The sequence below is a fragment of the Rhipicephalus sanguineus genome, chromosome 5 (genome assembly GCF_013339695.2).
Source record: "Rhipicephalus sanguineus isolate Rsan-2018 chromosome 5, BIME_Rsan_1.4, whole genome shotgun sequence".
NCBI classification, from domain to species: Eukaryota; Metazoa; Arthropoda; class Arachnida; order Ixodida; family Ixodidae; genus Rhipicephalus; species Rhipicephalus sanguineus.
Window position 1 is genome coordinate 6,728,405 of NC_051180.1, and position 15,864 is coordinate 6,744,268.

At 51.6% G+C, this 15,864-nt stretch overlaps 1 protein-coding gene across 1 annotated transcript in view; it reads left to right on the plus strand.

Annotated features, from left to right (window-relative positions):
* LOC119393149 (ATP-dependent zinc metalloprotease YME1L) overlaps nt 1–15,864 on the plus strand; it is a 232,881-nt gene that overhangs the window by 133,310 nt on the left and 83,707 nt on the right. The window contains 3 exon segments of the mRNA XM_049416127.1: nt 8,715–8,721; nt 9,923–10,016; nt 10,019–10,043. Of these exon segments, the coding sequence (XP_049272084.1) occupies nt 8,715–8,721; nt 9,923–10,016; nt 10,019–10,043 (126 nt within the window).

A 15,864-nucleotide genomic window follows, 5' to 3' on the forward strand; every position in this document is an offset into this window, starting at 1 on the left:
AGAGTGGCTCGAGGGTACTTTTCTAGCTTATATGGAAGACCTCAGGAACCGAAAGCGCAGCTGGCAGTTTTTTAAAGCAAGGAGACGTATCACGCACTTGTCTTTGCGACCAAGTCAAATGTGCAGTGCGTTCGTCACTTGCTGACTGTGGAAGGAGGTTCACTTCGTGCTCACACGCAAAATGTCGAGCGACCCCATCGAATCCATGTTTGGCTTCCTGCGTCGAAGTTCCGGCACTAATGACGTCCTTGACGTAAAGAGCGCGATGTGCGGTCTTGAAAAATGCTGAAGACAGGCATCGTTGCTGCCTCTGACCAGAGCAACGTTCAGAGCTCGAACATCATTCGTCGCAAGGCAGCTGCTTCCGACTCAGCACAGCCCCTCCATGCCTGCCACCGGATCCAGGTTTCTCGACCAGGCTGTGAACATCCTGAAGAACCACATGGACAAACATCGGCACCTCGCATAACAGGTCCAGACGAAGCCAGTGTCGCTATGGTTTGGAGGCTCATCGTGAGGGCGGCAAGTGAAAACATTCTTTGCTCGAACTGCATCGCACTACTGCAGGGCCAGAAAAGGCAAGACACCTCTCCTTGGCCTCATTGCCCACCAAGATCGAGGCGGGCTCTTCTACCCGAGTCAGGAGCTCGTAAAGCTGCTGATTGGCCTTCGGAAGCTTGTAGACCACGTCCTTCCGCACAGAAACCATTTCACAAAGCCCCTGGACGCTTGTGTTCAGAGAAGTGTGGCAGCGCTCATGGAACTCAATGTTCTCTGCTGTGGTAATGAAGACAGCGACATCGCAAGGTTCTCCTGAAACTCATTACAACGAAGTTCATGAAGCCACTGTTCACCAACTATGCCGTAAGCACTAGCGACAGGAATGCAGTTGTTAAATTCCTTGACCGCAAGCCTTTGTCCGAAAGGTGCTTAAATTGTAATTAAGGAAAATTAACTGTTGCGGTTTAACGTCTCAAAACCAGGATATGATTGTGAGTGGAGGACTTGCGGATATTTCTACCACCTGGGGTTCTTTAACGTGACCTAGAAAATCGCTTTCATGTTGTCGTTGAACCTGCCTTGCGTCTGCCACTCAGCAAATTACGCGAGCATAACCATGCTGCTCGAAGCGAGTATACATGCAAGGATGAGAGCGTGAACCTGTGAAAAGAACTGCTGTGGGCTTCTTAAGCTACTTGTGAAAGCTACGCAGTGACTGAAACCATTCATATACGCACAAGAAACTAAAATTTCATCGAACTGGCCAGCACACAAACCAGTTTTTAAGTACACGTGAATAGACGTTTCGCCGCGCTGGCCGAACAGCCGCCGCCGCTCCCGCCACGATGTCCACACCATCCAGTGTTGCCAGTACCATTGAAGGCAAGAGGGGAGAAGGTGGCGCCATCCCTCAGCAAGCGACGACAACTGACGGCAGGGCGGCTACAAGGGATAGCCAGCGACGCCGCAGGCATGTTTCTAGAGTGAGGCGTTGGCTCAAAGGGCGATGACGTAGCGATTACGTTGCTTACGTCGTCAGGGCAACAGTAACAACAGCCGCTCGCCTCCACCCCCTCTTCCTCCCTCACGCGCGCCGTTTTCTTTCTATTTTTTTGTGGCGCTGGCTTTTCCTCCTCTCCCATGCACGACCAGCTTTTTATTTTGTACGCTTGCTTTTTCTCTCTCCTATGCCCCGCGCCGGGATTTTTTTTTTTTTTCGCGTTGCGCTCGCGCGCATGCTGTGCTTGGTCCGCGCATTCGCGTTTGACCGCAGCCAGCATGTGCTAGAGCATAAAGGATGAATCCACCTACAAACATTTTCTGTTACCTCTTTTTATGTTCTGTTTCCGAAACTCAAGATTTGCAGTCATGGGACACGATACAAGTTCAGGAGAAGAACAGAAGGGAAGAATTCACAGTGTGTGCATGACTAAACACAAAAGTTCATTGTAAAATTAGAAATTAAAAAATCGAACACATTGGAAAGTGTAGGCCCTTTGACGTACACACATATAAGAAACACGATTTTCATTTGGTGCAATACCGAGCAAGTGCAGAGGAGCCTCTGATGAGAGGTAATCATGTAGTTGAAAGAAATGTCAGTGCATGACAAAACATAACGAAGCGCAAAATATGTAATATGAAATAATATTGCAATGATTTACTTATTAAACCGTTGAAATGATACGAACACAAACAACCACTTACATATTTGCTCAGATTTTGCACAAATATACATGAATGCTGGACACCTTCACCAGATGAACAAAATGAAAAAGATAAGATTTAGCACAGTAAGTAGTACATTGCGCTAAAAAGGAGCAAGACACATTATATGGTACTTGAACACTACTTGAAAGTTAGTTGGTGGCAACGGGATGCAGGCCATTGGTCAGTTTATGCAGCAGCACATGACATTCGAAGAAAAGCGTATTACTCACCGACCAGGTGAAATAAAGCCTATACGCAGCTTTTCTTTCACCGCGAATACAATGCCTAGCTGAATATAACGCCACTGAAGGGAGGACGTCATGTTGGGTACACTGAGCACTTCATTGTGATAAACACAAACAGTAAAATTCTGCATATAGGACATGTTCTCAGCCTACACATGAATCCTTAGAGCGGTTTTTCCATAGGCAATACAGAGACAATATATAACACCACAAACTACTCTTCAGCCGTAAGTACATAGCATATTCACGCACCGAGAAGAAGCACTGGGGGCAGGGTAGAAAGCTGGTCCACTTGAGTTGCGGATCGAGACTTCGCAGAGCGCTGATTCTACAGCTGTTAACCCCTCCTTGGGCAAACGCATCAGTTCTTGCCTTCTCGAATACTCCCGAAACGTTCCGTCCTGAAATAAAGCAATTGAAAACTATTATTTGCAACGATACAAATACGGCAGTCGCATGAGGCAACGTAGTTTCGTCGTCTCGGCTCAGAGCAAGCGCGATACATTAGGCAGTTTTAGAATAGCGTACGCTATTTTAGCGTTTGCGGCTCGCTATTCCGTACGGGAGCCCGCAAGCGGTTAGCGTACGACGCATGACAGTTGCGCGAAAAGCCAACGCAAAGCTTTCATACGCTATTCTAAAACTGCCTATTGCGTCTCAGGAACGAGTATTTAAACGATGGTGAGTGATAAACAGGCAAAAAAAGCGAAACGCACTTCCATCACGCAGTTCTGTCATAGACGCAAAAGTTAAACTATGAGTCTCAAGTTCTTTAATTTCATTCCTTCTAGGAACAGCGATATTAACTGCAACATCGTGCTTTTCACGATTCAGCCGTAATTAAAAAAATAATAACTGTATTGTCCAACTGCAATTCGTAAATGTGTGGCTGCGAACGCAAGCCGCATGCTCACCTTTAGTTTTCGGAACCTCGAAGAATCTTGCGGAACTCGGCCGGTCTTGAAGTATCCGTGCACCGTTCCATGATGTATGAATGGTGCGTGCCGTTAACCACCACGGCGGCAAGAGCGCACAACACGCAAACACCACGAAAACCCCACACGCCGGCCAAAGCTCGCTTCATGTAACGGAACATCACGAAACTTCATATCAAGGCCGGCGACTAGGACGGGCTCCTTCCTGTATGGCGGCGACGGAGCACGGCTGACATAACGACCACTCCGATAAGTCTCAAGAGCGAACAATGACCCGCTAACCACAACGGGAGACCAGGTGTCCGCCAAGCATAGCCTCCCTGCACGGCCAGCCTGGTGCCCGCTCTCAGCACTCGCTCCATGCTACAACGGAACTTTCGAGGAATTCAAAACTAGCGTCGCCATGGCGTCGCGGCGCGCGCGCGGCCTCCGCGGCCGGCGCGGGGTGCACGGCTTTGCCGGCACGGCGGCAGGCTGCCATTGGCTGCTTTAATTTTGAATCTCCTGAACACTAGCGCCAATTTCACCTTCAGTTACGGCCCCTTTTAAAAGGCCGCCGAACTAGCAAATTATTCAAGATGGTGTCGGTGACGTCATCATGACGTAATTCTTTGGGACGCCGGAGCGGCCGTGTTTCCGGGTATTGGTTTCATCTCTGCTTCAACCGCGTTCGTCCCTAGCGCTAGCGCGCATTTACTTGCACGTGAAACAGACGATGCGTAAGCGATGTTATCGGTTTGGACTCTGTACAGGTCAGCGGCGACCGCAAAATCCCGCTGACAGTGTTCATATAATTGCTATCGCAGTACCCCACCCACCCGCGGTCGGCATACTTCACCCCCCCCCCCCCCCCGTTGTGTAGATCTCCGGATTCCATTTCTCCAAACTTGGCAGGTATGCTCTTATATCAATGTACAGTAAACATTCACTTACTTCTAGAGGCACGTTTTACTTTCGTGTTATTCCAATTCCTATGACGAAGGGATCAACCATGTTTTTTAAATTTTGCCTTACCCTGTGGTAGAATGACATTATTTTTTGCACTATTATTTTTTTTTGTCCTTTATCCCTATCCCTACTTTTCCACCACCAATCCTGTAACCGTACTTTACATATTTCTATTGCAGATATGTTTACCTTTCCATTGTTGTCTCTAAAACCCAAGATTCTATGTAAGCTAGTACCCAAGCGTACCCCAGGTGGATATCTCCACATTCAACTAAAACATGCTCCGTCGTTCCTTAGTTTCCCTACAGCATGTACATTTTTCTTCTTTATTGAATCTCGCTTTTGAACTATGCTTCTAAGACAACCCGATCTAGCTTCAAACAGCTCTTTCAAGTCTCTAAGGTGTGTTTCTCTGTAACCGCATAAAACACTTATAAGTTCTTTGTTTAACGCTTTCGTGACCGCGGAAAAATCAGTTGTTTTTGGCTAGTCCAGGAATATTTTTTTCCTGCCACAGAAAATAATTGATGCTAAAGTGTAGGGTATCAAATGATAGAAGAAGAATTGGTCTTTTCAACGGCATTAATTTCAAACAACGGATTATTTCAAATATATAAAAGAAATTCAAACAAAAAATTACATCAAAAAGAAACAAAAGATTCATAACAACATCAATGCAACGCTGGAAGAGTAAACATTAAAAAAAAATCAAAATATACGTTTTGACCGCGAAACCCTCGAGAATAATGGTGGAATTCATAAGCTTCTGTAAGTACAAAGATTTATTTACACAAATGCAAGAATATAGGCACTAGTGCCTATCATGCCACCCTCGCGATGCAGTTTCTCGACGCGGTGAAACAAGGCTGGCTGCACATGTTTCGGAAAAAAATTTTTTCGACTATCCTAGCATAGTTTGCAGTTCTGGTAGTTTTTCAATTTTCCTGTGTATTAGTTGAAATGAACATTGTAGCCTGTTCCAAATCTGCAAAAATCCATAATTGTACCTCATTTGACCTCTTTCTCACTCATATACGGCCGAATACCATACCGACCTTCATGATTCACCATTTTCTCATCCACTGAAAGGTTTCGATGGGGTTACAAATAGTGTAGAAGAATCCAGTGATTCCACTCCTGCGCCAACTGCGCCAAAGTGCGCCAAATTGTATTACTACTGCGCCATCCTGATAATATCGACGAAATTTGCGCCAAACTGCGCCAAAGTCTCGGTTTGGAGGCGTTCTATCACCGGCAATCGCACCGCCGACGCGTCAGAACATGTGCAGCTCAATCTTGGGGCTGCCAATAAGTCGCAATCATGGACCAAGAATTATTCCGCTGAATAAATAGCGCTTCCGTGACGTGCTTTTCCGAGTAAGCCACTATGCCACGCACGGTTGCCGACGCAACTTCTGTTCTGCAAGTCGGCTCGACAGCAAAACGCGCTCTCCGCAGAGGCTCGTGACGTCTAGGCCTATCGGTAGCGAGAAAGTGCGACGGCGATTTCATCGGCGGACGTCGTCTGTTCCAGAACGCTGCTGATAGCTCGTTTCAAGCGTCGCACGGCACGTAAGGAAAACAATGTTCAGTAATAACTACATGAGTGCCGCTAAAATGTCTGTCACTTTTGTTTCCGGATATCGCGGAATGAAATCTGGGATCGCTCGCAGTAGATATATGGGACAATATCAAATCTTTCCTTGCTTCGCGTTTATGGAAGAGCAACGCGAACGGTGGAAACACGTTGACACTTTTCCTCAGATATACTTTATCCATGGATCTTCATCCAGAAAAGCTTTTTCGTAATTCCTTCCGCCAGCACGCGTCGAGTTTGTAATCACTCTGCGGTAAATACCCCCCTAAAAGACCCTGCCGTTTCGAGCTCACGTGCTAGGGTTCCAATTCGAATTTTTTGCTTACTTTTTTAAAAATGTCATCTCATTAGTAAAATCATATCTCCTGGTCGGAGCAGCCGCAAATGCGCAGCTGTCAGTAGCGGGCCCGTCGCTGACGGCCCACAGTGAAGCGGCTACGCCATGTTACACGTCCGCCCCTTGCTTTCAGGGGTCAATACTAACGGTTAAAAAAACTAAGTTTCGCTTAAGAGCGAAGAAATGAATGCGATACAAAAAAAAATGTATTGTGAAAGAGAGTAAGACTAGCAGCTAACTCTTTTGGATCCGATCTCGCGTAACTCAACAAAACGCTGGTTTAAGGAATATATCCCCTCCAGGAACCGAAGCGTTTCCTTGCTCTCGAGTTCTCTAAGGGACTATACACGCGCTATCCGCACACCCGCTCCGCACGTGGCGGGACCCTGCCGCTCGCAAACGGAAAAGGAAAACCGGTACCCTGTGTGCGACGATTGGCGCCGTTCCGGTTTTTCCTCCTCCGTTTGCGGGCGGCAGGTTTCCCGCCACGTGCGGCGCGGTGTGCGGATAGCGCGTGTTAGTCCTAAACGCGAAGTAAGCGTTGAGAGCACAGAGTTTACGAGCCGTCTCCTGATGCCTCGAGATAGCGCGCGCGCAAGCGACTGCGCCCTTCGATCGATGCGGTCCGCCCCCTTCCGCTCCCCTGGCGTCCCTTCATGCTCCTTACGAAAGACGGGCGGGCGTTTCCTCTCTGTTTGATGAGCAATCGACGGCAGGCCCGCACGCGGGAAGATGTTATCGCATGTGCTGTCCGTGCGGCGGAGACAGACGCCGGCTAGTTTAATCTCCGCTTCAGCCGCGTTCGTCGCCAACGCTCGCGAGCTTTACCCGCGGCTAGAATACGCGTGGTGATGTTATTAATTTGGACTTTTACGGAAAATTACGGCAACGGCGACGGCAAAATCCGCCGAGAGTGTCCATATAATTGCTATCGGAAGGGTCAAGTACGGGCAAATTTTGCGCCCCCCCTCTTAGGTGATAAGGGGGGGGGGGCGTCCCCCCCTGCCCCCCTGTGCGCACGACTATCCTGGGATGATTTTTTTCCTTGAGATTTGCAATGAATCGAAATATTTCTAGCCTTCATAAGAGCCCCATAATACTGAGGTGCTCAAGTTATGCAATATGCTTCTGTATTGCACTCCAGGATGTAAATTCGCTGCTCCAAAGTGCTCCCAGATGCAAGATATCTGCTCCAAGTGCTCCCAAGATGAAATTTTGCTGCTCCAAATTGCTCCAAACGGAAATTTTGCTGCTCCAAAAATTGCTCCAATCAGAAGTCCTCGGTAGCCATCACTGAGAATCGTTCATGTGTTGCAATAGAGAAGACACGTGGTGAAGCTTCTCGTGGGATGCGATGGTGTCCTTTTCAGATCGAGACACTCAAGAAGCCTTGAACCTTTTCTGTGGCATCACTGACGGTGGACGAAGGCCTGGAAATATGTGTCGTCTACACCAACAACCAATGAAAGCGCGGGACTCAACGATTACCATGTACACATGGATGAGACGAACTTGCTCATCTTCTCTTCAGTAACCTCCCTCCATGGATCCGTCCCTCTCACCATATGTTGGCTTTTCGAAAGTACGCATCCACGCATACTTATCTGTGTGGTTGCATACTCTCTGACGACTTCTGCGTGTGAAAAACAACATGAAGACGGCGCCGCGCAGCACAGGAGCATTGGGTCAAAGTCCACTCCGCGCCGTCTTCGCGGAGATAACTGTGCACTTTCTGCAGCCGGTGCCAATGCTCCCGCCCGAATGAAGTTAACCCTTGCTGATAAGAGCTGTTATTTTTAGTATGCACCGGATAGGTTTACATCGACGCGGCAGCGATAAATTGACCGAGAGAAGACGAAACTTACTGGCGGATAGCTGCTGATGTTCTGGGGAGGTTTGACGTATTTTCGCCGTCCGTACTGAAGCCTGGCGAATCGGGTCGTCTTCCGTGTGTGCTGCTACCATCATCCAGAGATTTCCCGCTCAGATTAATCGGAATCTGTCGAAATTCGCCGTTTCTGTGGAGCACCCGCGAGCGACGTCGACGCGAAGTCTGAAACACGAGCGCTCACCTACCCGACTGCGACGAGCTCTAAAATCTCCCCGCGGTGGAAAAAACGAACTCGCAAACAAAACTGATTAAAAAATGTTTTTACCCTTTGTATGCATTAGCTGTCCAGAACCCGCTCAGAGAGTGCCAAAACTTGAACATGAAGTCATCGATAACGTACTATCGATGGGAATAGGCGCGGTCACGAAAGTGTTAACTGCTCCTCAGTCTGTCACCATTCTGCCTTTTTCTGCCACCTGCATGTTTATGTAATCTTGCAACACGTGACTTCTTTTTTTTTTTTTTACCTTTTTCCTGGTTTTTGCAATACTGCTTGTCAAAGAATCTCCCTGGTTGTTTTCTTTTGTTACCATCTACCCCGGACCCGAAGGGCCCGCGTGCCCCCCCCCCCCCCCCCCCACACAAAGCTATTGCGCATCCTGCCAGTGGCCAAGCCACTTCGTGATCAAGCCTCAGACCACCCTACGTGTGCTCCTCCCTGTTTATCTCTACTACCTTGAAACCCTCCTTTCGACTCATTCGCCAAGAAACGCGGCCATTTAGCCCTCCCGGAATTAGCACGTGGTTGCGTCCGTGAGCTCTAGCCGAGTGCTCTGAAGCTCTTTTATCGCCCTTCACCGTCTTCTCGATTGCCTCTGTGCATTTTATCAAATTCGAGTCGCCAGCAATAATAACACGCTCAAGCTTTCCTTCTGAAGTGACCTCTACTGACCTGGTCACCAGCATGAGTCACGGCTGCTGTTTTGTCATCTCCCTCCCTCGAAACTACTTCCCGAAAGCTAGGCCTTGTGGTCGTTGCACCGGCCAGTGCATTCCGTCCGATTCCCTTTTTGCCTCTCCCGTGCTGGGGGTCGATGCCCTGATCTTTCCGCCTGCGCCTACCTCTTCTTTGTTCACCTTGATGACCTTGAATTGCTCTTCCTCGGTTGCTTTGAGCCTTGCTGCTATGGCCTTTGTTTTTCTTGCTCTGTTGCCAAGGCATTCTCTAGCCCTACGATTCTCATCGTGAGTTCATCCTAGGCAGCCATCATTTTCTTCATTTTTGCCTCGACCTCACATTATTCCGCACACGATGTCAGCCGCTTCTGCTTTCTCATCCGCATAAACCTCTGTTTTCAAAGCCACCCTGAACCCTTTGCGGTCTTCTCCACCGTGGGACAAAAAAGAGTGCTCTGGTCGGGCTAGAAGCCATTGCTGTGCTTCCGGTCTCTGGGTGTCCTTCAATAAAGCAGCGATGAGGGCATGGCCACAACGTTGGCATTCCGTCACCATTGTCTCCTACAAGCTCACCCTTGCACTTTGTGGTGATACAAGGTGTCACAGAGGTTCATTAAACAGGCCCTGCACGCAAGTTTTAGACCCACCGAGTTTTGTGTTTACAATGTTTTTCTTTGTAGTATGCTGAGCTGAATGCAAAAAGAGTTGGAAAAATTGATGTGTGGAAGCAGCTATTCGACTTGGAAATTCATGTTTCAGCAGTGGTTTCGTATAAGCAATCTTGTACTTTAGTGTGTGGTTCCTTATCACTATTGCTTCACTGGCTCTGTTGTAATTGTTTTTTCTTAGGCACGGTCCAAGATGCGAGCCCCTTGTGTGGTGTTCATCGACGAGATCGACTCGGTGGGAGCAAAGAGAACCAACTCGGTGCTGCATCCGTACGCGAATCAGACCATCACCAGTTGCTGACCGAAATGGATGGGTACGGTATCCAGCTGCTTGAATGCTTCTCATTTCAACTGTTTATTTGACGTTTGTAAATGGTAGCAGTTATGAGATTGTTGCAGTGGCATCTCTTTATGACATGTGTATGATCAACTGTCTATAAATTGTGAAATTTACATAATTTGATGCCAAGGTTCCAGAGGCTCAGTTTAAAGCAAGTGCATTTCATAGCAGTGAATTGCAGTTACAATGTAAATAACAGCGTTACTAGAACAAACTCGGTTTCAAAGCTCCGTATCTCCGCCAGCGGAGGAGGTGGTCCGAACGGCGGTCGCGAGAACTAGCGGCGCTGCGGTCCCGTCTTGCGCCACTATCTGGCCCGTCGTCTGCTGCCAACGGCATAAAGCGGCGGTCCATCGCGCAGGTGCTCGCGGCGACTGCGTGGCAACTTTCTTATTGTACTAGTTGCAAACTCAAACAATTATCATTCTTTCATTTGACGCTCGCGCATCTCATTTGCGACTACTTAGGTGGATATGCATGTGATGAGTAAAGGAAGGGCACGAGGCGCGTGCCAAATGTGGAAGCGCGGCAACGGTGCGCGATGAGGGGGTCCGCTCTATGTACGGCTGGTGCAGAATCCTAGCTCCGGTCCCAGCCGCAAATAGTCGTACCGTGTCAACGTCCCCTTCCCGTAGCGCGCGTCATCGCAGCTACGACGGGTTCGGGCGAATAAGGCAACAGGCTAGCACAACAAACAACACTTTATTGCTACGTTAGCAATAACGCGTAAATTGTCGCGTAGAGGGATAGTCCGCTCTCGTAGAAAAACAAGGGTATGTGCTTACACCTTCGGTCGATGATCGGCTCGCGGTCTCGGGGCGGTGAGATGTTCCTTCGTAGGTCACAGGGAAAGGGCACGAGAGACAGTCTGCTTGTATGCCCGGTTGTTTTATTCACCTCCCGTCTCCCTCCCCACCACGAGGGTTGTTTCCCTCGCAGGGCGAGTTCCCTTTCCCGCGAGCCGGGAAGCGAGGATTGGCGCGCGGAGTGACGGGGAAGAAGGGGTTGTCCGGCAGGAAAGGGCGACGGTGCTCCTCTCCTAGTGGTCCCTTGCTACCACCGTCAGTTCGCGATCGCGCCAGCCTTAAGGAAAGGAAATGGGCGCGTGTGCTCTCCCACATCCTCCTCCCTTAAGAAAGCCCTCGGACGACAGAGACTGAACCATGAGAATAAAAAAAAATGTTTTTTTTTTTATTCGTCATCGAGGAAGGCAAGGAGGGCGTGGTCTACGTCCATTCCCTCCTGCCCTGGCGGCTCTGCCGTGGGTGCCGCCGGTGCCCCAGTGGTGTCGCCGCAGCCCCCAGCGCGGCCACGGTCGCGTCCTCCGCCGTTGCCGCCGCCGCCGCCGTCCTGGCCTCCGCCGTTGCCGCTGCTGCCGCCGCCGTCCTGGCCTCCGTCGCCGCTGCCGTCCGGCCCTCCGCCGGCAGCCCCTCAGGGCGGACCCGCTGTGGCCGCATGGCCGTGGCTATAGGTTAGTAGCCACTGAGCGAAGTCCGCCTCCCGGGGCCCCCGCCGCCAGCATGGCCCTGGCCCCTCGCTGGGGCGTTTCCTCAGGAGGCGTCGCGGCTCGGTGGCAGGGTGTTGTCCCGTGCGGCGCCGGTGCAGCTTACTCTGCGCATGAGACTCGTTCACCATTACGGCGCCGCACGGACATAGCCGCGTTCCCTGCGGGCACCGGGAGGCAGGCCCCGTTCGCCCTCCGGTCCGCATCCGCCACCGTCCTGCCTGAAAAGGCGGTACAGGCGGGCCGGAGGCGTCCCACAGCGGGCCCCTCTCCTGCCGGCGCCAGGGCCTCGATATGAACGTACGCCACCGGGGGTCCACTCCATCCTGGCTCGTCCAGGTGGCCACATCCCGGTAGCGGCTCTGAGGCGAGGCGGCCCGGCTCTCTCGGCTGGGCTGGTGGTTAGGAGAAAGGGCAGCCGGGTAGCGGCGGTCAAGTGGCGGGGCGTACGGGCGGCGTTGTCCGCCTGCGGGGGTCCTCCGCAACGGCGTCTGCTGCGATGTCTGGTGCGCGCTGGGGCCGCGACGGCGATGGAGGTGTGGGGGGCTCGCCGCGGGGAGCTGGTCTCTCTGAGACGTCCCGGCGGCTACTGAGTTTCCGCTGTCGGTCCATCTGTTCGGTGAAAGTCGACAACAGAAAAGGATTAACACTCGCAGATCATGTTGCGCGTGAATCGGTGCACCCCCGCGTAGAACATATCAAACGCGGCCTACCATGCAGAGTTGTCTCCGCCCTGTTTCGCAAGAAGTACCGCGGCTCGGGGCTCTTCACTCGGTTTCGAGCGTTCCCAGCCGCCGGCCGCGGCTCGGAGGGGGACTGATAGTCGTCCCCATGCTCCTCCCGTGACACGTAACGTTTCAAGTCGCATACGTGCACTGGTCCGCCGCTCGTTTGCCTTTCATGTTCGCGAGCCGATAAACAAGCGAGGAAACCTTCCTCTCGCACTCGGTACGGCCCGACCATTTCGGTGCCAGCGAGGCTGCAAACTGTTTGCTAGCGTCGCTAAGACATGATGGCGTCGCAGCACCAGATCGCCCACTTCGTAGTGTACGTTCCGATGCGAGCGGTCGTACTGCGCCTTCTGTTGTGCCCTAGCAGTGCCGAGATTACTGCGTGCTTTACGTAAAACTTCCGCTAGCTTCTCGCGCAACTGCGCTGCGTATTCAGCTCGTGCTGATGAACGCCACTGGCACTCCACTGCGATCCGCGAGTACAGTCTCCATCGATTCGGCAGTTCTCTCCCCAGGTTTAGAAAAGAAGGTCGCATACCCAGTCGAGCGGATTCACAGTCGATCGCAACGCAAACCCGATCTCTGGAAGGTAGGTATCCCAGTCCTTGTGCTTTCAGAGAACGCGACAAGCATGTGCTTGATGTTGCGATTACTCGTTCCGTGGGGTTCGACTGAGCATGGTAGGTGGTTGTTTTCTTGTGCTTAATGCCAAGCGCAGCGCACGTGTCAACAAACACCTTCGCAGTAAAAATAAGACGCGTTGTCTGTTATCAACTGCTCAGGGAAACCAAACCTGGTGAAAACCTCCATCAACTTATCCAAGATCACCGAGCCGTCAGCTTGCTAAGGGGGAAAAGTTCTACCCACTTAGTGAAGTGATCCGTGATCACCAGCAAGAATTTGTTTCTGCTAGGAGTTGTGGGGTACGGTCCCCATTACGTCACATGCCGCGATTTGCCAGGGAGGTCTGGCTGTTGATCGGCTGCATGAGGCCGGGCGGTCGTCCGCCTCGGGGCTTGACGCTTTGGCACACGTGGCATGAACGGGCGTAACGAATCACATCCCGCTTCATGCCTGGCCAGGTAGCGAGGCGACACAACTTAGCATAAGTCTTAGGGCCGCTCGCATGCCCAGCAATGCACGAGTCATGAAAGTAGCGAAGCAGTGCTCCTCTCAACTTGCGCGGTATCACGACCTTGAATGACTCACTTGTGTCATCGTCGGATGGGATGTACCTCAGCAGGACGCCATCAGAATCCAGCAGATACGAATCCAGCGCGCTCACAGCATTACCAGCTGTTGCCGAGCGCTCCGCACCGACAGCAATACCAGCTGCCCCCGTGTGCGCGGTGGCCTGGCCACCTGGCTCCCGGAGCCCGTCGAACACCTTTTCGACAAAACGGATCTTTCTGCTGAGCTTCTAACAGCTCCCTTCTGCTGAAAACAATCCCCGCGCTAACGACAGCCTCTACGTGGTTCACGCTTGTGCCTTGAACTGACGTTTGTTCTACTGTTTCCGTTAGCGCTACTTCGATTGTCTCGCTCACAGTCCGTTCCGGTCAGTCTCGTGACGGACTGGAGCACGCGATAGTGCGTCGGCCGAGGCATTGTTCTTGCCCTTGCGGTAGCGTACGGTGAAGTCGTAACGCTGCAGAAGCAATGCCCAACGAGCCAGGCGGCCACTTGGTTCGTTCAAGCGCCTCAACCACGTGAGCGCCATGTGGTCCTGTCTCAATAACAAACGCCACTCCGTCGATGTAATAGTCAAACTTACGGAGAGCGAAAACTATCGCGAGACACTCTTTCTCTGTTACCGAGTAGTTCCTCTCTGCCGGCGTTCAACGAACGGCTCGCGAACGCAATCGGTCGGAGGGCACCTCCATGCTCCTGAAGCAAATTGCTCCTAACCCCAGGTCGCTTGCGTCTGTTTGAATCACAAACTCCCTGTTCAAATCGGGGTAGCTGCAGTTCAGCCGTGTTAGCCAGCAACTTAGTGAGGCGACGCAGTGCGCCTCCTGCTCTTGACCCCAAGCCCAACGCTCGCCTTTCCTCAAGAGCTTTGTCAAAGGCGCCTGCACTGCCGCGCAGTCTGGAATGAATTGGCGATAGAAGTTCGCCATCCCCAGAAAGCGCCTCAGCTCGCCGATGTCTTTCGGCGACGGATAGCTGACTATCGCTTCGAGCTTACCCTTATTCGGCAAAATGCGACCCTCGTCAAGCGTGAATCCCAACAATGTTATTCGGGTCGCCGCTATCTGAGCTTTGTTCGGGTTCAGAGTGATGCCCGCAGACCCAGCCTTTCTAGAACGTCTCTTAAGTGGCGCAAGTGGCTCATGCGAACGTTTTCGAGTAAACCACTATGTCGTCTAGATATGCGAGGGCGTGCTGCCACTTTGCATCTCCCAGAACTTGGTCCATTAGCCTCTGATAAGTAGCGGGAGCCCCCACCAAGCCAAAAGACATTCTCCTAAATTGAAAAAGTCCCCTGTGGCATGTGAAAGCTGACTTCTCTCTGTCCCGCTCGTCCATTTCGACCTGAAAATATCCACGACCAGCATCGAGCGTCGTAAAGTACTTCCGCCCCGCCTAGGTTGGATACTAACGTGAAATGGGATGGAAGAGGGTATGCGTCCTTCTTCGTAACCTCATTCAGCTGCTGTAGTCTACACAAAGGCGATATGTATCATCCTTCTTTGGAACTAGAACCACCGGGAAACCCCATGGGCTGTTTGACCTTTCGACCACGCCTGTGTCGATGAGTTTCGTCCAAGGCGGCGTCAAGTGCTTTCCGCTTAGCCAAGCTAAGTGGTCGGGGATTGCATTTCCAAGGTCGTGCGTCACCCGTATCAATTGTGTGCTTGACCAGCGTAGTGCGGCCCGGGCGGTCAGTGAAAATCGCGTCGTACTCGTACAACAGCGACGACAGCTGCACCTTTTCCCTTTCTGGCATGCTGTGTGCTTCTGCCAAAAGCGGGTGCACTGACCTTCCCTGTACCTGCGGCACATTGCTCTGGCGGGGTTACTAGCTTACTCCGCGCGCTTTCCTCCTCTCTCACTCGCGCTGCTCCTTGCGATTGGCATGCCGTTGTCAATGCGGGTGCTTTCGAGAAAAGCTTTAGCGCGTCGCCGTCGCGCTCTCGGTAACCTCCTCTTGCAATGTCAATGACAATACCTGACTTGGCGAGAAAGTCTCGACCCAGGATTAGAGGCATTGACAAACCGGGAAGATGGACAAAGCGTTGTCGCCTCACGCGTCTTTCCCAGCGGATCACAAGTCTAGCCGCACCGCTCGATTGCGCTGTGCCCGAAGCAAGGCGGAACGTGGTGTTGCTTTGTCTCAAGCGGATATTGTTCTCGCAGAGATGGTGCAACACCTCGTCCCCAAATAATGAAGCGCTTGCCCCAGTATCCAAAAGTGCTACAAACTTCTTTCGAGCTATCGTTAACTCGATTAACGGTGCGGCGAGTCTACGGCATTACCTGCGCGACAGACTGTAGGTGCTAGTGATCCGAGCGCATCGGTAGGACTACTGATCGCCGCGCGGTGCCCGACGTGGTTC